This window comes from Pinus tabuliformis, chromosome 9, assembly GCF_031772625.1.
Source record: "Pinus tabuliformis cultivar Carrire ecotype Pingquan chromosome 9, CPIR1, whole genome shotgun sequence".
In the NCBI taxonomy this organism is placed as follows: Eukaryota; Viridiplantae; Streptophyta; class Pinopsida; order Pinales; family Pinaceae; genus Pinus; species Pinus tabuliformis.
In genome coordinates this window covers 1,551,007,002-1,551,034,725 of record NC_142307.1, presented here as the reverse complement: position 1 = coordinate 1,551,034,725, position 27,724 = coordinate 1,551,007,002, and the positions used below count along the sequence as shown (strand labels likewise).

Here is a 27,724-nt window from a genome sequence, read left to right as displayed (position 1 = left end):
AATATTTTATTTTCCACAATGGACTATTAGAGCATGAACAGTAGAAGCCTTATGTTAAGTTCCAATGTTATCCAAATGAGCAATAAGTGAGCTTTATGACAGCAGCAAGGTAACAGTGAGTTATTAGTGCCAAGTGTGTCAAACAGTCCTAATTTACTTATTTCTTTGAGAGCACTTTATATGAAGGTAATGAACCATGCAAAGATGCTTATGTCACTGCTCTAGATCAGACTTCAGTGAACTTATGGCAGTCATCAATGAATCATGAAACAAACTAAGAGATCTTTACCCAACTCTTCCAATGATTAGTTAATGAACTTAGGTTGTTTGTCAATGATTTTTAGGGCTCTTAAGTGAAAATTTTACCATTGTTATGAATGTTGTGGCAAACAGTGAGGAAAATGAGAGTTTAGAGATCAAACCCTTAAGCCCTATGGCCTTGGAGAAATTGCCAATTTTTTCTCCAATGGAAAAACCAGCTGCAATCACTCAACTTTCCCAAATTCTCTGCAAAACACACCAATTATTTAACTCAGAAAATAAATGCTCACCAACCAATAACTGAAAAGGTAACTAAGGCAAGGGATGAGGGCTAAGAAGAGGGCTGCAAGTAATTTCTAGGCCTGCCGCTAAGGGAGGAAGGCTTCCAAGAAGGGAGAGAGGCCACGACATGCAAGCAGAAGAGCCTAAGGGCTCACAGCAGGGGCTAATGAGGAGAAATGAGGGTAGAAAGGGAGGATGGAGGGCAGGAAGGCTGGGAAAAGGCCACGAGAGGGAGAAGAGGGCAGGAGAGGAGCCTTAAGGTATGCACCCAAGGCTGGGAAGGCAACCGAGGGCAGACAAAGAGGGTAGAAGGTAGACCAAGGGGAAGGGAAGGCTGCTATGGCTTGCGGCCAAGCTTGGAGATGCCCACGGCAAGAAAACAAAGGCTTTAGGGCCTACGTCTAGGACTAATCAGACCCTAAAGGCTGACGACTAGGACTTAGAGGGGACATGCTAGGGTCTAAAAGCCCAAAAAATTTTGAAACCCTTGCCAAAACCTTTATCTTGCTTCAAATCTTCAAATTTGTCCAATTATTCCAAAATTTCTTGATGTTGGCCCTGCAAAAATTCTTAGAAACTAGATCTTACCCTCAAGGGCCTAGATCTACCTTGTTGTTGCGTAGAGTGTCTAGGCACTGTGACAACGCTCAGATCGGGGGCTATCACCCTGATCCCCGATCTCTCCATTTAAGCCGTCTCCCTGAAGAAGGCTAAGGGGGGTAGACCCTATGGGGTAAAGGAGAACCAGCTGGGAATCAGCCGGTTTGGGAGACACAGCGAAGCGAATCGAAGGCCTGGCTAAAGCTTAGCAAGACTTAAGATTGATTAGACTTTAAATGATTAATACTAGTGCCTTGATTATCAACTGCTGCTTTAGGAAGATGAGATCTATTTGTAATAAAAATCTTTAACAATCACTTGAAAAATGTCTATCATGTAATGAGCATTAATGACGATAGATTTTCTATAGATGCACAATGCCCTAGCAATTAAATTTCAAGAGATGCAAATACTTAATCAACCACAAAATTTAAATGCTAACCAGCTTAGATCCTAGAATTTAAATCATTATACTTAATGTTCGAAATCATAGGAAATTCACCACATTCAAATAGTTAATCCTCAAATATTGAAATTTAAGCACATTTAGCTATAGTAAAAAGGAAATGTTGATACCATAAAAAATTTCTTTCAAATTTTAGCCTTAGCACAAAAATACACCAAAAACTTCATTTGATAATTCCTTAGGAGAATTCTTCAATACACTAAGCAAGATTTAATGCAAAAGATTTTCAATTTTAAAGTGACCAAACATATCCAATTCGCTCAAAAATTTATATATATATGTTTTTGGACTTTTGATTTTAGAAATTTAATTTTTAGTTTTCTTCATTAAATGCCATAAGCTAACCTAACTATAAACTAAATTAAATGAAAATCAAATAAACTGAAAGAAATCATTTTTTTTTAATTAAAAAATGAACCTAAATTTAAGCCTTAAAACAAACCTAAAATTAAATTAAAGTTGAAGCTTAACGAATAAACAAAAAAGAAATATATACATGCATATATATGACTAACCCTAGCTACTATACGATTACATAAAGACAAAACAAAATCGAGTTTATTTGTTGTGTTTGCAGGTTTGGTCGACGGCAGCGTGGAAGGAACAGGTCGAGGGGCGGGTTTGGAGCACGTAGACTTGGACAGCAAAGGAAGGATGAGGTATGGAGCTGCAATGAGAGTGGAAAGGAGAAGAAAGGATGCTCGATGAAGGCAGAGAAGGAAAACGCGAGGCAAGGAGCTGAAAGAGAATGCAGGAGGAACTGAGAACAACAACAGGCAGAGGAGAATGGCGGAGAAGGATGAGGGAGCACTGAAGAAGAGGAATGAGCTACGGATTGGAGGGCACGGAATGAGGGCCGAGGTGATGTGTGAAGGTGAGGCGAGTTTGATGGGAGGTTAGAGGAATGCGTGAAGGGAAATGAGGCAGCGTGGATGACAAGGGAGAGATGAGCAGCACGCAGACTTAGAGGAGAAATGGCACAGAGAAGGAAAATGCTAAGGCACGATGGAGGAGGAAGCTAAGGGATTATGAGGGTCGAGTGTGAGATAGGGCAGTGGATGGGCTGATGAACTCAGAGGACACAGGTAGAAATGGGTGCGGATAAAAGATGGGACTGTTTAGCAGTGAGGAGGAGAGTTTTGATGAGCAGTTTTTGAGTAGAGGGTACGCAGAGAGTAGAAGGAAAGATCTACGTGAGACTTGGAGAAGCTCGAACCAGTTGTGGGTTAGACATGAGGAGTGATGACAGCGGAAGGGAGAACTGTGGGAACCGCAGGGAAAACCAGATTGCCCACAGAAAAATTCGAATTTTTTACTGCAATAAAAATAAAACCTTAGACAGCAACAGAAAAAACTGAAAACGCAGGTAGCAGAATGGTGCCCCAGAAACCCTTGAAGAAATTTTCTGAAAATTTTAATAAAAATTTTAAATCGTCCTACTTCAGATTTGCCTGAAAAACCCCACAAAAATATTCCAGATCTGAAATAAATACCCCTACAAGAGCCGATTTTGAGGCCAGATCTTACCCTGCAGGGCCTAGATCTGGCTTCAAACAAGATCTCCTTTTCAGACCTGCAACCTGCAATGGCAAAAAAAACAAAATGCCCAGAAACAATATATGCAAGGATGAAACTAAAAAAAAACCCAAAAATCAGCTAAATAATTACAGTAATCACAAGCTAAAGGCTCTAAGTAGCCAGATCTATCATTATGCCACACATTTTTTTTTAAATTTTAAATTTAAGGTGAGGTGCTTCAGAGAAAACCCTTCATGCATCAACAATGGAAATTCTAATGATAATCCCGAGATAAAATTTAAGCTGGGCTCTTTAGAAAACGCAGAGCAGGAGTTGGCTGGTTCAGCCAAGAACTTCCCCGAACACCCGATGATCTAATAATCAAGGATTTTCCTACAAAACTCGATTCAGCCGTCAACATAGAGCGAGAAAACAATAATAAAATTCAAATCTAATAGTGATACCTGCTATTATATTCAAAACTTAAATTACCATTCAAACCCCAGCGACTGAGCAAGATACTTGTGCTCGAATCGCTCTTCATAAAGCTATATCAATGGCTAAATAGAAATATATGCATGAAAATAATACATCTTACAGCATTTCCACGAAGAGTAACACTAGCATAAATTAACCCCAAAGTCTTTTTTTATTGCACATGAAAAACGATTACAAGAGAGCTTTCACTTAGCACACGATCAAAAGATCGGATGATCTCAACTGACAACTGACCCCCTATTTAAAGATAAATTTCCCAACGGCTAGTTTGAGTGATCCTTGTCAAAGCGATCTCGACTGTTGATGAGGATCAAAATTTCTTTTAATCTCATCCGTCGAAATTTTAAATATTGAGGAAATTTAAAAATTTTCAATTAAATGCATTTTAATATATTCAAAAATTAAAATTTTGCATTTATTTCCTCAAAACTTTGACTTTGACTTAACCCCAGGGACCTAAGACATAAAATTTAGCAAAATAATCAACTAACCTTAGTCCCTGGACCAATTAAGATTTAACTTTTTAAAGGATCCACGAATTTTACCTCTGGAAAATTTAAATTTATCTAGGACCTAGGACCTTTGAGAGGATAAATTATTTTTCTAACCCTCGACATTTTACACCATGATTTTTACATTTTTACATCACAAGGGGAAAAACCCATTTGATATAGACCCTCATAGACTACCCAGTTCTGCGACACAAACATAATCTAGCAGATCAAGCAATTTGTAATAAAATAACCTAACCAAATAGTAGGATTATTCCCAAATCACTTTTACATAGACTCGATCTAACACACTAGGACTCCCATAAGATCCTAATGACAAAATCCACTCCGGCTTTGGGGTAAGGCTGAAGGAAAACTCTGCCGATCATGGATCGGTGAGACAAAAAACCTTCAGGAATGTAGATCATCACCAGAAAATTAGGTTTACCTAGGCAATTACATACATTGAACAGATCTGTTGAGATTATTTACAATTTACACATGCAGACTAGGTTTACAATATAACATGATCAGGCTGCTGATGATAGTCGAACGGCATGGACACATTGATCAAGCGCTATCCCTTTTGCGAAAAAAGGGGGTGTATTGCTATGGGTAGTTGACACGTAGTGATCAACATACCTCAAAACCTCAGTAGATCTTCTTGAATGGCTTGGATCTCACCTGCACAAATGAAAAATAAAAATACCCAAAACCCCAATATATCCAAAATTCAAATTATAAACCCCAAACCGTAGTAGCTGCAAAACAAGGGTTAGAAAAAAATTATTTACAAAAATTATTCTACAAAAATAATTTACAATTTATATACAAATATACAATGCTTGAAATTTTTTTGAGAAATAATTTTTATTTTTAAATGATGAGCAACGACAATAGATCAAATTGTTTTGAAAGTTATGGTGCTTCCCACAGCCTTAGTGAAGTAAGAAAATCAAACGAAATTCTTAGAGCCAAACAAGGTCAGCTCTTCTCCGAAGTCTGTGAACTTGGAGCCTAAGGGTCGGGAACCTGCAAACTCTATATATTTCTTCAAGAAAACTTGTTACACAAATGGAAAATAAGATCACCTAAGATAGACCCAAAATCTAACAATAGCATGTTCTTATCACCATCTAATGAATAAACAAGCTTATAAAATTTTTAGCATAATATAGGAAAGTGCATACCCAACACATACCACAGATCATTGGACCAAGAACACCATGAACTGAACCCCAAAGACTTTTATTATGATAATACAAACGTTCTCAGCAGATTAGTCGAACAACACCAGCGTTACAAAATTACATAGACCAGAGTCAGAGTTTTCATCATGACTTGAGAAGCAAATGGATTCTAATTTATAGATAAATACTCCAAGTGGAAAATAATGGCAAGTTGGCTTGATTCCCGTCAAAATAATCTCGACCGTCGATAAATATTTGATCATCTTTTAATCTCTGTTGTCGAAAATATTTATTGTTGAGGAATAATTTTTCATAAAACCCACATTTTTAATCCAAAAATTGATTTTTTGGATAAATTTCCTCAAGATTTTGACTTTGACTTAACCACCAAGGCCCAAAGGCTTAATTTTTCTTAAAAAATCCATTTTTGCCTTGGTGAGGGACCTCCAAAAATTAACTTTTGTTTGAACCACGAATTTTTTGGTCATTTTCCACTTGGAGAAATTAATTTCTCTAAAATTAATTTTTTGACTCTAAATTAATTAATTTCCTGACTTAAGATTTAATTTTTATTTTTCCAAAAAATTAATTAATTAACACTTGAGGGGATTAATTATGTTTCCACCCTCAAATATTTTGTTGGAATTTCTAAGTCTAACCCATTAGAAACCCTTCATGTACTTTCTGATTTATTTGTACCTACTTGTTCTGTTAATTAACAAGTTATTTACCATGTAAATACTGGAAATAAATACAAGTGCATGCTCAACACATTACAGATCATCAACAAAACGAAAAAAAACAAGCACACAAGTGGCACCGTTGGTTTTGGACTAATGTCCCTGGAAAAACCCAATGCTGGGAAACCGGTGCAGTTATCTGATTCTGAGGGTTTGATTTATTAAGCAATTTCAAAATACAATCTGGGTGCCAAATCTGGCTCACCCAATAGAGAAAAATCTCGACAATAGCACCTCTCTACTCGGAAGCAGATATTCCAGTTGAAACCTCGGATAAACACTCCGGCAGCTCCACAACTCCAATCTGCCCCACGAAACCCCAGTGTCAGCCTCTAGGGACTACGTCAGCCTCTCTCTGGCCCATCATTAGCCTAGCGTCACTCTGGCTTGGCCTGCGTCAGTCCTCTGGCCCTCTGCATCACCCGCGCTGGCCCTCTAAGGCACTGCGCAGCTCCTGGCTGCCTCTGCGTGAACCCTTGAGGCTTGGCTGCTTCTGCGTCCCTCTCTCGAGTCTCTCCGGCTACTGCGCTGATCCTCCCGATGCTATCTTTGCCTCTCTTCTTCTGTATTCACTGCCCCTCAGCTGCAACTCTGATCACTCTCTCAACTTTCTCAACAAACCCAGCCCCAGAAAGTTGAAATCTTGATCTCTTGGTGTGTTCTCCAAGTGACCCTCAAGCCTCCTCTTATACTTTTCTCGTTGACAAATCAACGGCCAAGATTAAGTCTCTAATCAACGGCTAAGATTAGATCTAGCTTGATCCATGACTTTTGGACCATGCTAACACAATTTTATATTAATTCACATTAATATTTTATTTTCCTTAAGTTTAGACTTAGGGACTCCATTAAAAATATTAATTATTTTAATATCTCCCAAACTGTTTAGAAATTGCCCAGAGCATTTCTCGGTATTGGAGATCTCATGTGCTTTAGCCTCTCCACCAATTTTCGTGGCTAGCTAACATCCGATGCTACCCCAAATCAACACTCCCTCTTAGCGAGGACTGTGCTCTAGTAATACTCCTCACTGAGCATCACCGTGATCATTCGGCATCAGTCCCTGTGTTGATGCTAGGCTTGCTGCCCAACATCCTCTGCACTGTTGCATCCTATATTGCTACCCATGGCTCTGCCACTACCACTGCTGCATCTGTATGACAACTCCCTCTGCATCTGTGTTGCTGCCTGTTGACCACTACCGGACAACTCCCTCTGCATCTGTGTTGCTGCCTGTTCACCACTACCGGTCAACTCCCCATGCAGTACACCCCCTCTTTTCTTGGCAGAAAGGGGCAACACTTGATCAACGTGTCCGTGCCATCCTGCAGTCATCAGCAGCTTGATCAAGTTAATTGTAAACCTAGTATGCATGTATTAATTGTAAATAATCTTAGCAGACATGAGTCGTGTATGTGAATTGCCTAGGTGGACCTAACTTTCTAATGGTAATCTACGTCCCGGAAGGTTTTTCGTCTCACCGATCCATGGATCGGCAGAGTTTTCCTTCAAACCTAACCCCAAAGCCGGGATGGATTTTGTCATTGGAATTTTAGGAGAATCCTAGTGTGTTGATCTGCTAGATTATAGTTGTGTCGCAGAACTGGATGATTTATGAGGGTCTATGTTAAGTGGGTTTGTCCCCTTAAGATGTAAATTGTAAAAGTCATGATGTAATGTGCCTTGAGGGTTGAAAAATGTTTTAAATCCCCTCATGAGTCCTAAGTCCTAGGTCCTAGGTGATGTTTCCGAAGGCTTAGTTCGATGATCTATTTAATAAAATAATAAAATAATAAAAAATTAAAAAATTAAAAAAAATATATATATATATATATATATATTAAAAAATTAAAAAATAATAAAAAATCATAAAAAGAGCAAAAACCCTAAAATAATAAAATAATAATATTTTAAGTGAATGCATGCAAAATATTATTTTTTAATAATTCGACGGATGAGATTAAGAGATGTCTTGATCCCCATCGACGGTCGAGATCATTTCTACATGGATCACTCGAACTAGCCGTTGGGATCATTTCCTTTAAATAGGGTGCTAGGGGAATTTCAGATCATAAGATCTGTGAGTCTGGTACTGAAGAAGCTCTCTTGTAAATCTGTTTCTGGTTTATAAAAGAAGACTTTGGGGTCCATATCTTGCTGGTGTTACTCTCTTGAAATGCTGTGAGATTGTTTCATTTTCTGTATATTTTATTTTCAGCCATTAATAATAGCTTTTTGTAGAGTATTGTGAGCACAGGTATCTTGTTCACTAGCTAGGGTTTGAGTGCTGTTAGGGTTTCTGAAGTAATGGCAGGTATCTCCATTACTTTTTGAGATTTAGCAGCATTTTGCCCTCTTTACTGATGGTTGTTTTGAGCTGTGCAGAAAACTCTTTCTGAAGAAGATTAGTGGGCGTTCGGGGAAGTTCTCGGCTGAACCAGCCAACTCCCGCAAGCATTTTTTGCTGAGCCCAGTTGGATTTGATCCTGGGTCTATCATTCAGTTTATTTTTTAAATTTTACATGAGAGATTTTCTGAAGTTCTTCACAGTGAAAACCTTAAATTTTTATTTCTTTAAAATATTTCCGTGCTTATTGCTGAATCTGGCTATTAAGGGGCCAAATCTGTACATTAATTAGTTGTCCTAGGGTTTTAAATTTCTGCTTCACACAGATTTTTCAATTGGGTTTTTGTTTTCTTTTGTGATTGCAGGCATAGGCTTTTGTCTCTTTGCAATAATGGGTCACGCGGTTTAGAGGTTCGGGGTTTCATCAAACAAATTTTGAGCCAAGCATACCACCGTCAAAATTGACAAGCAGACATACTGTGCATAAGGAGCAGGAGATAGTCGTGCCATTTCAAAATCCAGAGTACAGATTCAAGCCATTGGAAAGCTAATATTACTTTGCCGGAGATTGAATAGCTGCTATCGGTATCAGAATTATTGAAGGCCATATTCGTAATCGTTTTCATCACATTAGAGCCATGACTCTCAATCCCACATAAACCAATCCTCTGAGGTCTTTTATGTCCATGGAAGAATCCATTTGGGTTCGTAAGAGGCCACGTTGTTGTTACATGGGCAGGGTTCATTAAAGAGAGAGCCATCTTAAATTGATTTGAGCTATCACCTCGACGGGAGCTGGAAGCTCATGATCTGATGCGTGTGTGCATTCAAGAAACATGATTTGATCTGTCAGTAGTAGGTAAAGCCGATTCTGCTGCTCCACGTTTCAAAGCTGCACCGCTCACCGCAAACGCACAGTCTCAGATTGATTTCCAACTGCACCTTCCCCCTGGACGTCACCTGTACGCAGAAATTTTGAAGCACGGGCCAGGTTAACGCATTGTACAGGCGAGGTATGTATGCGTAGATCTCTCACGCGCGCGGTACAGGTAAAATGCTTTGGTGATACTACTGAGCTGTTTGTAAGTAAACCTCTTCTCCATCTGCATAAATTGTTTCCTATCTTAGCGTGAATGCATTTTAAATTTAGATCCTGTACGATTCGCATATGTTTCATTTGCTGTCGAGCCTCCAGCTATCATCTGAAACTCACGCTAAATTTTTTTTTTGAGGCTGACGCGTTCGATTCAAATCACTCAATCTTCGCTGGACGGTAAGTATATTAAGCTGTGTATTTCCCTGATAATTTTTGCCAGCTAGTTTTTGCATTTTCGTAAAGGGTTCACTGTAACATTCGTTGGCATCTTGATTTTTTTCATGTTAATAGCATAGGTTAACTTTGATTTTAATTTAGTCTAAAGTTTTATGAATAGTTAGATTTTATTTTATAATTTTAGATTTTAATTATCGTGGATTTTAATTAGATTTTAAGTTATATTTAGTTTAGGTTTTGTTTTATTTAGATTTTAATTTAGTCTTTTAAATTTTGTTTTTTTTAATATGAAAAATAAAAATATCAAAAAAGATTTATTTATAAAAATTTTAGCCTTAGTTTTATTTTTATAATTAGATTTTAGAACTTAGGTTTGGTTAGATTAATTTTATTTTATGTTTTAGACTTTAATGTTTTATAGTTAGCTTTCGATTTTATTTAAATTAGATTTTAAGTTTAAATTTTTATTTTAGATTTTTTCATTTTTATTAAATTTATAAAAAAAATAAAAAATAAAAAATTTTGTGGGAAATTATTTTTGCCAGATTCAGTTGTTTATCATGTTATATCTTTCATGCTGAATTTTCAAGTCGAGATACGAATACGATGTCTGGTTAACAATTCATGATTCTCGTGGTGACTTAAGGCATTTATCTCTTCAAAATTTTTAGTTGCCGGATATCGTTTTGGTCATGTGATTTAGCTGATGACAAATGATTGTTGTTCACGGTTTATGTTTTTTATATCATTTAACAAGTAATCATTTTAATAACAATCTTTTAAGGCACTGGTCTGCTCAATTAATTAAATAATTTTAGTGCTTATCTTGATCGTGTCTCGTGTCTCCCACCCAACTGTTTGGCAGTTGGTCTTCATTATCTCGCAGGGTCTACCCCCCTTAGCCGCGGGAGATAGGCTTAAACGGAGGGATCGGGGATCAGAGTGACAGCCCCCGGTCTGAGGGTTGTCGTGTCAATCTGCGCGACAACATTTTTTGGCGCCGCTGCCGGGGAAATTGTTTTCTCGGCATTTCAACGACAATCATTTTTCTCATTTCTTATCTTTTCATCTGGCCCGGCAACGCCAACATTTTTTGGCGCTGTTGCCGGGGAAAGAGTTTTTCTGTTCCTGGAATTTCATCGACATTCATCTTCTCATCTCTCATCTCTCAGTTGAGCTGGCAGATTCAGACTTTTGGGTCTTCATTTGGATCTTTTATTGCTTTATTTTTTTCGCCATATCAGCAACATCTCTTCGGTTTTGTTTCTTGTTTGGGTGGCGACTCCATTTTCTCATTTTTCCCAGACAAGAAGCCTTTCTTCATATCTGCTTGTTGGTTCCTTTTTGGATCTTAGAATCAGATTCATTGTTCAAGTGGCGACTCCACTCCTTTCATCTTTTGGTTTTCTTGAGCAGAGATCTAGTTCTATCATCTATCTAATCCTTTATTATTCATCATGGATTATTCATGTAAACCATGTCGTTTTACTCACCGTCTCCATGATTTTCCGGAGGAGGCCATTCCTGAATTACCTATTTTTTCAGATGGTGATCCAATCGCTGCTAAAAGGCATCTAGACTTGTTTATTCGCATCATGATCATATATTGCAGACCCCCTCAGTTTAATCATGAAGATATCAAAATGCGTCTATTTGTCCTTTCTTTAGAAGATGATGCTTTGAATTGGTTTAACAATTTTCCTAAGGATTCTTTTACTTCTTTAAAAGACATTATCAATGCTTTTGAAGATAGATATGGTTATCCGGACAGCTCGCCTTCTGCCCCTAAAATTGTGCAACAGAAAGAAAGATTTCAAGATCAGAATGTGTCATCCACCGGAAATATTGCAGATCAAGTTCATAACAATGAAAAGGAGGAGCAAAAGCAAATAATACAAGATTTAATGATGCTGGTGAAAAATATGGAAAGCAATCAAACTAGTTATATCAATGATGTAAGAACTTTATGCTCCCATCTGGAGAAACGTAATAGGGAGATGGAGGTCACACAAAATCAGCATGCTAAAGAAATTGAGGCCATAAAAACTAATTATGAAACAGAAATTAGAATCATGCAAAGCAGGTTGTCAGTCTTAGAGGAAAATATGGTGACCATTAAAGCTGATCATGATAGGGAAATTGACTCTATGCAAAATAAGTTATTAACTATGGATGAGGAAATGACTATCATGACATTCAATCATAATAATCAGTTGGCTGACATGCAAGCGAATCACAAAGAAGAAATAAATTCCATACAGCATTGCTTGATGAACATAAAGGAAGAAAATGTTAAAGTAATAAAAGATATGCAAGAACACCATGTCAGACAAATCAATGCTATAAAGGTTGAACACTCTAGTCAGATGGATTCCATTAAAATACAGGTTCAAAGGTTTCAGCAATTGGAAGATGAAAGAAACCAGGTGACATCAATAGATCAGGAGCCTTCTCATGTGCTGCAACAAGCTCCGTCTTATTATGAGAAGGTTATTGATTCGATTGAAAGATGGTTAATTGAAGGAGATCCATATAGACTTAAAAATGATAAAGATCAGATACAAGATGAAGAAAGACATAGCACGCATATCTTACATACTTCATCTGATAGTTTTGAAACAGAAAGTTCCGTGTCATCAGTCATACAACCAGCCAGAAAGAAAAAGCGTAAGAGAAAGAAAATGAGAAGAAGATTTGACGCATCAGACGGCCGCGAGCAGCTTGATTTTCGGATAGGAAAAAGTCCTACCATATGCAAAATTGGACATGGCACATCCGACAAGCAGCCGACAGATTTGCCTGAAAGCAAGCAAATGCTCAGTATGCACTTTATTGAACACATGTGATGCCATGGGGCATCTTTTGTATCGTATTTCTAACCCTACTCCTTGTTTTTTCCGCATTTTCATTTTTGTTTTAGGATTAGATTTACTTTTCTAGATAGTTAATAAATGAAGAGCTTTTATCTTTCTTGTGCTTAATGTATATGATGATTTTTGGATGGACGCTACTTATTTTTGTGTTGTATGGATGCAGATTCTGGATTCTCACATTCCTGCAAGCAGCAACGTGTCCCCAAGTAGAGCCAGATGTTGACCACTACCGGTCAACTCCCCATGCAGTACACCCCCTCTTTTCTTGGCAGAAAGGGGCAGCACTTGATCGACGTGTCCGTGCCATCCTGCAGTCATCAGCAGCTTGATCAAGTTAATTGTAAACCTAGTATGCATGTATTAATTGTAAATAATCTTAGCAGACATGAGTCGTGTATGTGAATTGCCTAGGTGGACCTAACTTTCTAGTGGTAATCTACGTCCCGGAAGGTTTTTCGTCTCACCGATCCATGAATTGGCAGAGTTTTCCTTCAAACCTGACCCCAAAGCCGGGATGGATTTTGTCATTGTAATTTTAGGAGAATCCTAGTGTGTTGATCTGCTAGATTATAGTTGTGTCGCAGAACTGGGTGATTTATGAGGGTCTATGTTAAGTGGGTTTGTCCCCTTAAGATGTAAATTGTAAAAGTCATGATGTAATGTGTCTTGAGGGTTGAAAAATGTTTTAAATCCCCTCATGAGTCCTAAGTCCTAGGTCCTAGGTGATGTTTCCGAAGGCTTAGTTCGATGATCCATTAAATAAATAATAAAATAATAAAAAATTAAAAAAAAAAATTATTAAAAAATAATAAAAAATCATAAAATAGAGCAAAAACCCTAAAATAATAAAATAATAATATTTTAAGTGAATGCATGCAAAATATTATTTTTTAATAATTCGACGGATGAGATTAAGAGATGTCTTGATCTCCATCGACGGTCGAGATCATTTCTACATGGATCACTCGAACTAGCCGTTGGGATCATTTCCTTTAAATAGGGTGCTAGGGGTCATTTCAGATCATAAGATCTGTGAGTCTGGTACTGAAGAAGCTCTCTTGTAAATCTGTTTCTGGTTAATAAAAGAAGACTTTGGGGTCCATATCTTGCTGGTGTTACTCTCTTGAAATGCTGTGAGATTGTTTCATTTTCTGTATATTTTATTTTCAGCCATTAATAATAGCTTTTTGTAGAGTATTGTGAGCACAGGTATCTTGTTCACTTGCTAGGGTTTGAGTGCTGTTAGGGTTTCTGAAGTAATGGCAGGTATCTCCATTACTTTTTGAGATTTAGCAACATTTTTGCCCTCTTTACTGATGGTTGTTTTGAGCTGTGCAGAAAACTCTTTCTGAAGAAGATTAGTGGGCGTTCAGGGAAGTTCTTGGCTGAACCAGCCAACTCCCGCAAGCATTTTTTGCTGAGCCCAGTTGGATTTGATCCTGGGTCTATCATTCAGTTTATTTTTAAAATTTTATATGAGAGATTTTCTGAAGTTCTTCACAGTGAAAACCTTAAATTTTTATTTCTTTAAAATATTTCCGTGCTTATTGCTGAATCTGGCTATTAAGGGGCCAAATCTGTACATTAATCAGCTGTCCTAGGGTTTTAAATTTCTGCTTCACACAGATTTTTCAATTGGGTTTTTGTTTTCTTTTGTGATTGCAGGCATAGGGTTTTGTCTCTTTGCAATAATGGGTCACGCGATTTAGAGGTTCAGGGTTTCATCAAACAAATTTTGAGCCAAGCATACCACCGTCAAAATTGACAAGCAGACATACTGTGCATAAGGAGCAGAAGATAGTCGTGCCATTTCAAAATCCAGAGTACAGATTCAAGCCATTGGAAAGCTAATATTACTTTGTCGGAGATTGAATAGCTGTTATCGGTATCAGAATTATTGAAGGCCATATTCGTAATCGTTTTCATCACATTAGAGCCATGACTCTCAATCCCACATAAGCCAATCCTCTGAGGTCTTTTATGTCCATGGAAGAATCCATTTGGGTTCGTAAGAGGCCACGTTGTTGTTACATGGGCAGGGTTCATTAAAGAGAGAGCCATCTTAAATTGATTTGAGCTATCACCTCGACGGGAGCTAGAAGCTCATGATCTGATGCGTGTGTGCATTCAAGAAACATGATTTGATCTGTCAGTAGCAGGTAAAGCCGATTCTGCTGCTCCATGTTTCAAAGCTGCACCGCTCACCGCAAACGCACAGTCTCAGATTGATTTCCAACTGCACCTTCCCCCTGGACGTCACCTGTACGCAGAAATTTTGAAGCACGGGCCAGGTTAACGCATTGTACAGGCGAGGTATGTATGCGTAGATCTCTCACGCGCGCGGTATAGGTAAAATGCTTTGGTGATACTACTGAGCTGTTTGTAAGTAAACCTCTTCTCCGTCTGCATAAATCGTTTCCTATCTCAGCGTGAATGCATTTTAAATTTAGATCCTGTACGATTCGCATATGTTTCATTTGCTGTCGAGCCTCCAGCTATCATCTGAAACTCACGCTAAATTTTTTTTTTGAGGCTGACGCGTTCGATTCAAATCACTCAATCTTCGCTGGACGGTAAGTATATTAAGCTGCGTATTTCCCTGATAATTTTTGCCAGCTGGTTTTTGCATTTTCGTAAAGGGTTCACTGTAACATTCGTTGGCATTTTCGATTTGATGCGTTTTGATTTTTTTCATGTTAATAGCATAGGTTAACTTTGATTTTAATTTAGTCTAAAGTTTTATGAATAGTTAGATTTTATTTTATAATTTTAGATTTTAATTATCGTAGATTTTAATTAGATTTTAATTTATATTTAGTTTAGGTTTTGTTTTATTTAGATTTTAATTTAGTCTTTTAAATTTTGTTTTTTTTAATATGAAAAATAAAAATATCAAAAAAGATTTATTTATAAAAATTTTAGCCTTAGTTTTATTTTTATAATTAGATTTTAGAACTTAGGTTTGGTTAGATTAATTTTATTTTATGTTTTAGACTTTAATGTTTTATAGTTAGCTTTCGATTTTATTTAAATTAGATTTTAAGTTTAAATTTTTATTTTAGATTTTTTCATTTTTATTAAATTTATAAAAAAAAAAAAATAAAAAAATAAAAAATAAAAATAAAAAATTTTGTGGGAAATTATTTTTGCCAGATTCAGTTGTTTATCATGTTATATCTTTCATGCTGAATTTTCAAGTCGAGATACGAATACGATGTCTGGTTAACAATTCATGATTCTCGTGGTGACTTAAGGCATTTATCTCTTCAAAATTTTTAGTTGCCGGATATCATTTTGGTCATGTGATTTAGCTGATGACAAATGATTGTTGTTCACGGTTTATGTTTTTTATATCATTTAACAAGTAATCATTTTAATAACAATCTTTTAAGGCACTGGTCTGCTCAATTAATTAAATCATTTTAGTGCTTATCTTGATCGTGTCTCGTGTCTCCCACCCAACTGTTTGGCAGTTGGTCTTCATTATCTCGCAGGGTCTACCCCCCTTAGCCGCGGGATACAGGCTTAAACGGAGGGATCGGGGATCAAAGTGACAGCCCCCGGTCTAAGGGTTGTCATGTCAATCTGCGCGACAACACTGCCCATGGCCCTGCCACTGCCACTATTGCATCTACATTGCAATCCCTCTCATCATGCTGCATCGTGCTACCCATAGCACTGCCACTGCTAACTGTTGCACTGCAACTCAGTTACTGATCAGTAAGTAAGTGCTCTCCCAATTCTAACATCTCTGTCAGGTTAGAAACACTCCCAATGCTGAAGCTCCCTCTGTCACTGACATGTGCTCTACCCCCCTTAGCCGCGGGATACAGGCTTAAACGGAGGGATCGGGGATCAAAGTGACAGCCCCCGGTCTAAGGGTTGTCGTGTCAATCTGCGCGACAACACTGCCCATGGCCCTGCCACTGCCACTATTGCATCTACATTGCAATCCCTCTCATCATGTTGCATCGTGCTACCCATAGCACTGCCACTGCTAACTGTTGCACTGCAACTCAGTTACTGATCAGTAAGTAAGTGCTCTCCCAATTCTAACATCTCTGTCAGGTTAGAAACACTCCCAATGCTGAAGCTCCCTCTGTCACTGACATGTGCTCCCTCTCTAGCCTCTGCGTTGCTGCAACAGCTCTGTGCATCTCGCACTGCTACCTCACGCTATCCTAGGACTCCTGCACTATAGCTCCCTTTGTCGCTCCATCCGCATTTGTCTCTACCGACATCCGCCAGTCCTGCTACTCCTCTTTGAGGCTCCTGTAGCAAGGTATAATCCAAGAGGTTGGGTACCTCAAGGATCCTGCCCCTCATCACCTGTAGTCCATCTGACTACAGCTCGATGTCTCCCCACTTCCTCTCAAGTGGCGTCTGGGCACTCATGGCACAGTCATCATCTCTCTCCACTTCCTTCTCTGCCCTTGCTCGCACAGCCTTGGTCTCGGAGGCCTCTCCCTTGCTCTTCTTCCTTGGACAATGGGTCGCATAATGACACAACTCCCCACAGTGGAAGCATTTGACCTTGGAGAGGTCCTTCTTCCATTTCTCCTGCTTTCCTTCAGATGCTAGGGCAGCATCCACCTCCTCCTCCTTGATTCTGATCCCCTTGCCGCTGCTTCCCACCTTGCTCGGCCTTCTGACCTCTTCTTGGCGAAGAGCCACCCACATTTCCTCCCAATCTGGAAGGGTTTCCCTGCCCAGTATGCTCTGGACAAACACCTCACAGTCTTCTGAGACTGGTTCAGGATTGTTCTCACCATCAATTCTTGATCCGGCGTGGCTCCTATGGAAGTCAGTTGATCCTGGATCTCCTTCAATCGACTGGGGAAGGGGTTGATCTGTTCTCCCTTCTGCATATGGTATGATCGCAACTGATTTTCTAATAACATCCTTCTTTGCACAGAAGTATGTTGGTACAATTTCTTTAGGGCCTCCCACATCTCATTTGCCATGTCCTTTTCAACAATATGTGGTACCACATGGTCCTTGACCCCGTCAAGAATGATTCTCTTGGCCCTTACATTGCCTCCTCGTACTTGTCATTATCAGCTGGGTCAACTAGGATAGCTATCATCCTTAAGGTGAAGTGCTTGACATGATTTCTGTTTAGAACGGATAGGATTCTAGCCTTCCAGACTATGAAGTTTGAGGCTCTGTCCAGTCTGTCCTGGTCTCTTACCCCGTTCACTGCCATCTTGTTGCTACTCTACTTCCCTCCTAGAAGTTCTCAGTGTGACTCCCTCTGAGCCTCAATTTCCCTCCTAGAAACCCTTCTGCCAATGTCGAGATGCCCCCACTCCGATCGCTAGTGCAGCTGCACCACTGATTCGGATTTCTCGGCTAGAAATCCTCAGTAGCAACTCCCTCCTCCTTAGACTTTCCCTATTAGGTATTGTTCTGACTACAGTACCCCACCAACTCCACTCTGCAACTTACCCACAGCCTCCTAAACTCCAACAAACTGAAGGTTAGAGCTCCTAGGCTCTGCGCAATCCCGGCACCGACAAATCAGCTTCCTTATCCAACTACGTCAGCTCTCCTGGCCTCTGCGTGAGCCTATCTTTGCCTCCCTCAGCCTCTGCGCTGCCTCTTCCTAGCTCAATCTTGATGACGCAAGCACTGCGTCACCCCTTCCTTGCTGCTACTCTGCTAGGAATAGCTTCTGTCACTTGGGACAGCGGTTTTCTGCTGCTGCTGCTCTACTCGGCTGATGTCCGCAATTCTCCTGTGATCTGCAACCACCCTCTAATACCATGTTGGAATTTCTAAGTCTAACCCGTTAGAAACCCTTCATGTACTTTTTGATTTATTCCTACCTACTTGTTCTATTAATTAACAAGTTATTTACCATGTAATGTGAAATAAATACAAATGCATGCTCAACACATTACAAATTGAGATCATCAACCGAAGGAAACAAAAACAAGCACATAAGTTACATTGTTGTTTTTGGACTAATGTCCCCGGAAAAACCCAATGCAGGAAAACCCGTGTAGCTATCTGAGTGTTTGATTTATTAAGCAGTTTCAAAATACAATCTAGGTGACAAATCCGGCTCACCCAACAGAGAAAAATCTCGGTAGTAGCACCTCTCTACTCGAAAGCAGATATTCAAGCTGAAACCCCGGATAAACACTCCGACAGCTCCACAGCTCCAATCTTCCCCACGAAACCCCAGCATCAGCCTCTCTCTGGCCCAGCATTAGCCCAACGTCACTCTGGCTTGGCCTGCATCAGCCTCTGGAGGCACTGCGTCAGCCCTCTGGCCCTCTGCGTCACCCACGCTGGCCCTCTGAGGCACTGCACAGCTCCTGGCTGGCTCTGTGTGAACCCTTGGCTGCTTTTACGTCCCTCTCTCCGGCTACTGCACTGATCCTCTCGGTGTTATCTCTACTTCTCTGTTTCTGTATGCACTGCCCCTCCGCTGCAATTCTGATCACTCTCTCAACTTTCTCAACAAACCCAGCCCCGGAAAGTTGAAATCTTGATCTCTTGGTGTGTTCTCCAAGTGACCATCAAGCCTCCTCTTATACTTTTCTCGTTGACAAATCAACGGCCGAGATTAAGTCCTTAATCAACGGTTAAGATTAGATCTGGCTTGATCCATGACTTTTGGACCATTCTAACACAGTTTTATATTAATTCACATTAATATTTTATTTTCCCTAAGTTTAGACTTAGGGACTCCATTAAAAATATTAATTATTTTAATATCTCCCAAACTATTTAGAATCTACCTAGACCATTCCCGGGTATTGGATATCTCATGTGCTTTAGCCTCTCCACCAATTTTTGTCGCTAGAGCGCATCTGATACTACCCCAAATCAACATATTTTAGCCATGGTGTTTGATTGCGAGGGACCATGCACTAAAATATTTTTACATCAGATAATTACAAATTCAATCCTCAAGGGGGAAAAGCCCATTCATTATAGACCCTCATAATATTTACCCAATTCTGCAACAAAATATGATCTCGTAGACCAAGTGATCTGTAATAAAATAATTCAGCCAAATAACTTAAATTAATTCCAAATCACTTTTACAAAAGACTCGACTAAACACTAGGACTCACCTAAGTTTTTGTCAATAAATTCCACCATAGCTTTGGGGTTTAAGGTGAAGGGAAAAAACTTTGCCGGTTAGCCATGTTTAGAAACACAGATAATCGGTGAGGTTAAAAAACCTTCTAGGATGAAATTTGTCACCAAAATCATAGGCTTACCTAGGTTGTTACATAACTAAACGGTCATACTAGCATCATTTACATTATAACTTGTAGAAATTGGGTTTACAATGACATGATAACTGGTTCGTTGATGATTTTGAACTTTGAAAGAGTTTGTACAACTGCTACCTTGGACTTGTGCCAAAATAGGTGCAACAATTCCTTTTGCCACTTTAGAGATAAACAAGATTTCTTAAAAGCGATCACTTTAGCACTTTACCATTAGCTTAGAAAGAGATCATGATGTTCCCAAGACTTAGAAATTAGTTCTTATGAATGTTAATCCTTAGCAATGAGTTTTCTTACCACTGTTAGCCTATATATCAGAATTTTAAATGCTCTTATTAGACCTTAGAAGACCTCAAAATTTTATATCATACCTCAAGAAACATGTAGAATGTCATCAAATGAAAATCACAAATGTCTATTTAGCTTACCAATGTGTTAGATGTGCCTTAGGGATATTATAGATGATTAAATTGAGGTCCTATACCACTGTTAAGAGCTACTTCAGATCTGATTATGAGAACAGAAAGGAGGAAACGGGATGAGAGGCAAACCCTTAGGCCTTGAGGCCTTGTTCGATGGATAGATGAACTTCATATGTGCAATAGAGCTCCTCCAAACACCTACAACACCAATGTTAGTTTGATAAAAAACCCAAAATGATAGAGGCTAATTAATGGACTAGTGAGACCTCAAACCCTTGAGATCCTTCCTCACACTAGAGATAGGTCTGCAAAAGAAAATGTTAGCTTGAAATACAATAGATTAGTGGCAAAAATGATAAGGAAATCAACTTCAAACCCTTTCCAAACTTACCATAGGCTTGCAAACACAAATATTAGTGCCAAAATCAAACGCCAAAACCACAAACAAGCCCAAAAATGACTACGGCTAGGAAAATAAGGCCCAATGAAGCCTTCTCTAAGGAGAAGAGGGCCAAACAGGCCTGCGGTCTAGGGTTAGAAGCTCTCTCAGGCCTGCGACCAAGGGTTACAAGCCCACAAAGGGCTGCGGCTGCCAAGAAAAGGCCTCTAAGGCCTGCGACTAGGAGGGTTGGGGCCAGTAAGGCCTGCGGCCAAGAGGAAAAGCCCTCAAAAGGGTTGCCGCCAAGGAAAACAAGCCCTAAAAGGGCTACGACCAAGGGAAAAAGGTCCTAAAATACCAATGTCTAGCCTTCAAAGGATACGACACCCCTGCAACAACAAAAATTAACCCTTTAACTCAAAAATACTGCAAAAAATTACCTCCAAGGATTGCGGCCTTCTTTTCTAAGCTAGACGTTGAGAAAATTGAGCTTGAGAAGGTTGGATCTAGTCCTTAAGGTCTTAGATTAGACCCTCACACTTGGACGTCTTGCTTTTTTGGGCTGGAGGATTTCCCTAGAGGCCTACAAACCCTGAAAGCCTAACTGTTTAGGCTAGGTGAGGCTAGGGCTCTCCACAATTTATTTTAAATTCAATTCCTTGAGCTAGTACCTACACAAATGAGAAATAGAAAGCCCAAATACCCAATATATACAAAAATTTCAAAGAAAACCACAATGTTATACAAAATAGAAACAATGGGTTAGCATTAAAATATAAAGGTTAGATTCAGAAAATTATTTTACAAATTTTTACACTATTTACAAAAATAAAATTGCTCTTATTAACATATTAAGTATTTGTAGCACAAGTAAATAAATGAGAGAATTCGATTAAATTTAAACTTTAGAAAAACCCTCCTGCATCAAATATTCATTAGATCAAGACTTGGAGCCAAATGAAATGTTACCCTTCACAGTCAGTGAACTTGGGGTTTCCAAGGGCTGGAGCAACCTGTAGTTGTATGCACTTTGAAAAAATAGATTATTAGATCAAATGGGTTCAATTAACATAAGAGATCTATAAATATGGAGATACCTACCAGATTTCACTAGACCTAAGTGCTTACTCCAAACCCAAAACCTAAAGCAAGATAGCTGTGCTAATAGATGTTCCTAATACTGGTAATAGAAATAATAATCATGCAATATGATAGCTCAAAGCATATAAAAATAAAACATCCAGCACATACCACAGATCAGCAAATGAGAGACACCACGAATTGAACCCCAAAGTCTTATGCTTGTATTACAAAATAATTCAACAGAGCCTTGCTCAGTACAAAGATAATTTTGATCTAGTTAGATCATTCCTCCTACAATGAGGAGTTCAAAGGCTTCCTTATATAGAAAAATGAGAGAGAAACCCCCTCCAAGCGGAAATAACAGCTAGTTCCCTTGATTCGTGGCTTGATCTTCGTCAAAATAATTGATCCCTTGATTAACTGGCATAAATCTCCAAAAGAATTCGATTTCCTTGACTAATGACTGGATGGGGGTGACAGGGAGCCACACACAGCAAGGGGGAGCACATTGGTCAAATATGATCTAAGTCTTGAATCTAAAAGCATTAATCATAAACATTAAATCAGATAATAAAACTGAGCTCTCTCACTCACATTTCATACTATAACACACTAAGCATAGGGGAGCCCCCCTTGACTAGATCCATCCTTAATCTAAAGTGAGAAAGGAAAATCCACTGAGATGATAGTGGTGGCTTCCCTAGGCTACCCTTGGGCTCTCATTCTTGTGCTTGGGAAACATTTGCATTAAGTGAGAATTTCAGAGGTAACAGGCCTCATTTTCAAAGACGATCATATGACTTCTCATTTATTGTGCATCTCTTATCCTACAGAGAAACTTCATCTAGATTCCATACTATTCTATCCTACTATGGCTCTTATGTAATTCAGACCATTTGTCATCATTATCAAGTGTCAAGACATAATTCCAAAGGAAGAATCTTCTTCTTGTGAGAGAAATATTGGTTAGTCCTACTTAATAAAGAGTAGCTGCTTCACTACTTCAGCTTCAAGACTCAAATCACGGGAGAAGACAAACTTCTCCATAAAACATTTTCCAGTTGATCTATGACATAGATCAAAGAAAATTCTCATATTATGCGAGGATAAGTTGCAATCTTGGTTATATTAAATAAATAGGAAAATGAATAAAGAGTGAAAATGAAATATTCTTTTTTGCTTGTTAACTGAAAAATGAAATTTTAATTATCTTCAATTAGCATGGCACACTGCATGAAACAACAAACTGAAGTGCTGAATTTGGTTGTACGATTCTTTGACTATGATTATATCATTCATCCACTAAGCAATGAACACTGTTATTGCACACAAAAGAATTGAGGTAAATTTTCCATTAGGTGTTCCAGTCATATAATTTAGGAGTTCCTATAATCATGTATTTAGTCCAATACAAAGTGTAAATGAGAGCCATCTAACTAAAATTCTCTCTCAAGGTCACATTTCAAATACCTAGGTATTGCTATAATACACAAATTTTAAGTAAAAATTCAAATATAAAGAAAAAATAAAAAGCCAGAAAGAAACTTGGATCATATGCTTATAACACTAACAAGTCATGGTTTCTTTAGATACAACAACCTAAGTACACTTAGTATGCATGTTGATACTAGTTTAACTTTGAAAACAACATTGAGCTCTATCTTCAGTATTGAGGATGCACAACAAATACGAGAACAATGCAATGAAGAACATCAATACGCTAAATACAAGGTGATGTTAGTGTACCATGTTTCCCTTCAGTGCCTTTTGGAATATTGAAATACTCTCGCTAGGACCATATGATTCTAGCCCAGCAGATGATTCCCCTTCCTTTGTATATTCCTTACGCCAAATTTGTATTTGTGGCAGTTTGTTCCAATTGAACTCTATATTTGTCATCATCTCATATATTGATGGGCATTCAATCAACTGTAAATTTCAATGAAATTTCTTTAGCCATATGTCCCGATTTCAAAACATGTAGGTAGTTGTATATGAGAAACTTGAGAATATATACCTGCCCTAATAAACAGTATTTTACTTATAACCCAATGACAAAAAAATTAGAAAGATAGTTCATTAAAACTTTAAAAACAACAGTTGACAGTGAAACCAATAAATGTGAATGATGAACTTTAGAAAATGAATGGATCCAGCTAATGCTATTGAATGAAGAAATGGTAAAGGATTACAATAAAAATGTTGAATAATTGAATAGAACTTAACAAAAGCTATTGCTTCGAATTAAATATTATAAAAAACATCGACCTATAAGCTATATAAAGTGTCGAAAATTTAATTATCCTAAATGTTTCTTAACATTATCTACATTTAGTCCACGGGGTCTTGGATAGACAGTGATTGGATACTCTGTTAAGGTACTCCTTGATGTGAAGCCGCCGGTTCAATTCCCCGCCCCAATCAGAGTGATATATTGAACATGATGAATATGTTGTCCCACCAAGCTTACAAAAAAAAACGTTATCTACATTTACAATAATCAAAGCATTTAATATTCACATTATTACTACTTATCTCTACCTAATCCCATACTTTATAATGAAATGACATTGAATGGACAATTATAGTTTATGAATTTTTGTATGTAAATATTTGACAATACAGTGGTTACATAAATTTATAGAAACTCAGTACCATCTATTACTTTTAGTTTAGATTGTTTATCGTATCATAATGGAATAAATAACTTGCTGCTGGAAAAAAATCCATTTATTGAAATATTATTATACAATCCATGTTTCTTAAAGGATTATGCAACTTCCAACAGGGCATAAATTGCCTAATGCTCATTGGTGAGAAGGCTCAATGGAAGCGTAGGTGGTCAACGCACATCTTTCAAGCCATGCTAGAATGTGGGCAGTGAAAAAATTTAAGCTATATTTGAACTTAGTCTCAAAAAGTCAAAGTGAAAACTATTATGAATAAAATATATATAAAAATAATATAAATATATATAATAATGATAATTATAATAATGATTAATTAACGAGTGATTAGTATAGAAGAGGTATGTCTTTAATGACATGACCATTCACGAAGGGGCACCTGCCTAGGTATATAAGCAAGCCCTCATTTGTAACAATCTCATATCAATTCCTTTATACACTATTCATTACATAGATGTTTCTTATCCTCAATGGATGTTTTTGTGTTCCAAGTGTTCTGAAGATTACTGCATAGTACAAACTTTGTTCATTACATTGGTATTAGAGTTGTTCAATCCTCTGACCACCCAAAGCCCGTCTGATCCATCCTTTGGCCATCAAGTTTTCGTCAACTTTATTGCCATTGTGATCGAAGCGTTTCGCTACACAGTTTTTGGAAATTCTCTATTTTACCACTAGGGCTTTGGCCATTAAAAAAAAAATGAAAAAAATAATTATAAAAAAAAAATAATAATATATATATATAATAAATAAAAATTAAAAAAAAATATATATATATAAACACTGCAGCTGCCATAGAGAGAGGGCAGCCACCAGATCCTCTAGAAACACCACACTCATTCCGATTCAAGTTGTTGCTTCCTCTACGGCTGCATCCAAAGCAGGCACCGCAACATCAACTATATCTTTGTTGTACATAGCCATCCAGTTTCCTTCCTTTGTCGCTTACCCTGGAGCCATCCACCTGCAGTCCACTCGCTCGTACAGTCATGAGATTGATACCATGCAATCATTAAAATTTGGTCTACAATCAAATTAAGTCTGTACAGTAATCCCGAGTTGTTCAAAACTGCAGTCGTATCATTTGTTGCTACTGCATATAAAAAATAAAAATAAACAATCACCACAGTTGGTACCAGTTTCTCGTACATCGATTCCACCATACTTGGAACTGTGACGCTTCGCCTCTTTTACAATAATCACATCCATTTTTTCTCGTTGTCTCTCTTGTCTCAAGTGCTTGTTGAGAAATCTAGGGCATCATATGGATTAGAATTTTTAGGTAAATTTCTCTTAGACTTTGACATTTTCTTGTGATTGCTCTTTTCTTCTTATTGGTTCTTCTTTCAATTTATTATGTTCCATTTATCAAGACAAATGCCAAACAATGATGATCACAATAAGGGACACAAGATGTAGGCACTCATCCAGGGCAAAACCCCTACCTAGGGGAAAACCCAATCCAACTCTTCCACTAGTATATTCAAATCAAGATGAGACAATCCAAGACCCTTTAGACCTAGACAAAGACCTCCTCCAATCCCCAATTCAACCCTTCCTTCCAATAGATGATCCCTGCCAAAGTTTCCAAGTGTCAGCTGGTGAGCCTTGGTATTACAACAAGAATGTTGCAACTCCCAAGGGCTCCTCAACTCAAATTATCAACCCGAGGTTCATACAAACTTCGAGGTGAGAATGCTATATGCGTAGTGTAATGTCCCTTCCTAAATTAATTTGGAACAAGACTAATTATTGTATTTTGGGGCCAATTTTGGAGATAGTGGGTCCCATTCAATTTTTATTAGGAGATTAGACTTAGGAGAAGTTATTTTGTTGTGGTTAAATTACACATGAGGGCCACCCACACTAGGGAAATACACACTCCCTAGTTCAGTTTGCATGAAGGTGGTTAAGTTTTGCATGTAGGTGGTTAAGTGAGGGCCCACAATGGAGGTAAATTTGGAGGGAAAAGTGCTCCACAAAATCTATATAAGGAAGGTAGATCTCCTCATTTCAGCCATCTTATTGGAGTAAATGATTTCTCTTTGGTTGCTCAAGTTGCTTAGCCGAGTCACTGGCTATTTAGCACGAGTTCTTTAGGCAAAGAGCTCACCCTTTCTTCGGGGGACTTTGAGTGCCACCCTAGGAAGGTTTTCTTCATTTCTTCGAAAGGAGGATCACATTGTGATTCCCAGCAGTAGCATTCTCTTCCAGGTTGTGCGTATTACTGGGGGACACAATGGAGAGGAGGCCAAGTTCATTGGTTGTGCTTAGCAGTGGAGATTTGATGTGAGATTTTCCAGAGAGGAGGCTAGGGAGGATTTTAAGCATATGGGAGAATTTGGGAGCTGATTGAGATTTTGGCTTGGCAGTGTGACTTTCGCACTACCTAGGCCAGTGCAGAGGCAATGTATGGGAGCTCATTTGGTGGGTAGAGTACCAGTCCTTGAGGCGAGGTTAGAGGAGATATTTAGAGTGGTGTTTGCTTCCATTTCAGAGCTTGGGTAGGACTGTGGTCATTCCTTGTAGGTCGTATTTCTAGAGCTGTTTGGAAGGCGTCGGCATAGAAGAGGTCGAATTTGGGAGGTCAAAATCCGGCCAAACCGTTTTTGGGTTTTTATGGGTTTTTGACAAGGATCCCAAATATAAAGTTTCAGAATTTTCTAAGCACCATAGGTGGGGTTTTCAGCCAATGCAGTAGACAATGTAGAATTGTTGGGGATTGCACAGTGCCTTTGGGGGTCTATTTTGGGAAGTCAAAATCAGGCCAAACCATTTCTGGGTTTTTGTGGGTTTTGTCCAAGGCGTTTTCAGTTGAACTTTCATCACTTTCTGAGCACCGAAGGCGGGGGTTTCTTGCAGCTCATTTCCAACCAGCAGCTGTAGTTACTGGGAGACAACACAAAGCATTAGAGGAGTAATTCTTTCCAGCATTGAGATTACTGTTTGACACCTAGGTTCTATCAAAGCTTTCCCTTGAGGCAAGCCGGGGTGCATTTTCCGCACTATTGTACGTGCTCCACTCCATTAATAAAATGGCTCAGCAGGTTCTCATTTCTGTTGTGTATTGAGCATCTGTTGTTCGTTTAATTTTTCTGTGTATGAATCACATTTTCTTTTGTATATCATTGTTTGTTTAAATTAGGAACATTACACATAGCAAATAGGATTCCACTCATGCCACCTTCAATTATGATATTAGATCAAAAAGTGCTCAAAGACCCTACCTCCTACTAAATTAGAATGAAAGCTTCATAAAAGGACAATTGAAAATTTCTTCTAGCTATGAAAATAGAAATGCCATTGAATCATCTTGTAAAAACCTAATTAATCAATTCATGAAAGGACAAAGGCTAACCTACTT

The 27,724-nt window shown here is 38.4% G+C and overlaps 1 protein-coding gene across 1 annotated transcript in view; it reads right to left on the bottom strand.

Annotated features, from left to right (window-relative positions):
- Positions 1 to 27,724, bottom strand: part of LCAT3 (lecithin:cholesterol acyltransferase 3) — a 231,960-nt gene that overhangs the window by 95,383 nt on the left and 108,853 nt on the right. The window contains exon 7 of the mRNA XM_089439563.1: positions 23,420 to 23,602. Within this exon, the coding sequence (XP_089295689.1) occupies positions 23,420 to 23,602 (183 nt within the window). The remainder of the gene's footprint in view (positions 1 to 23,419; positions 23,603 to 27,724) is intronic.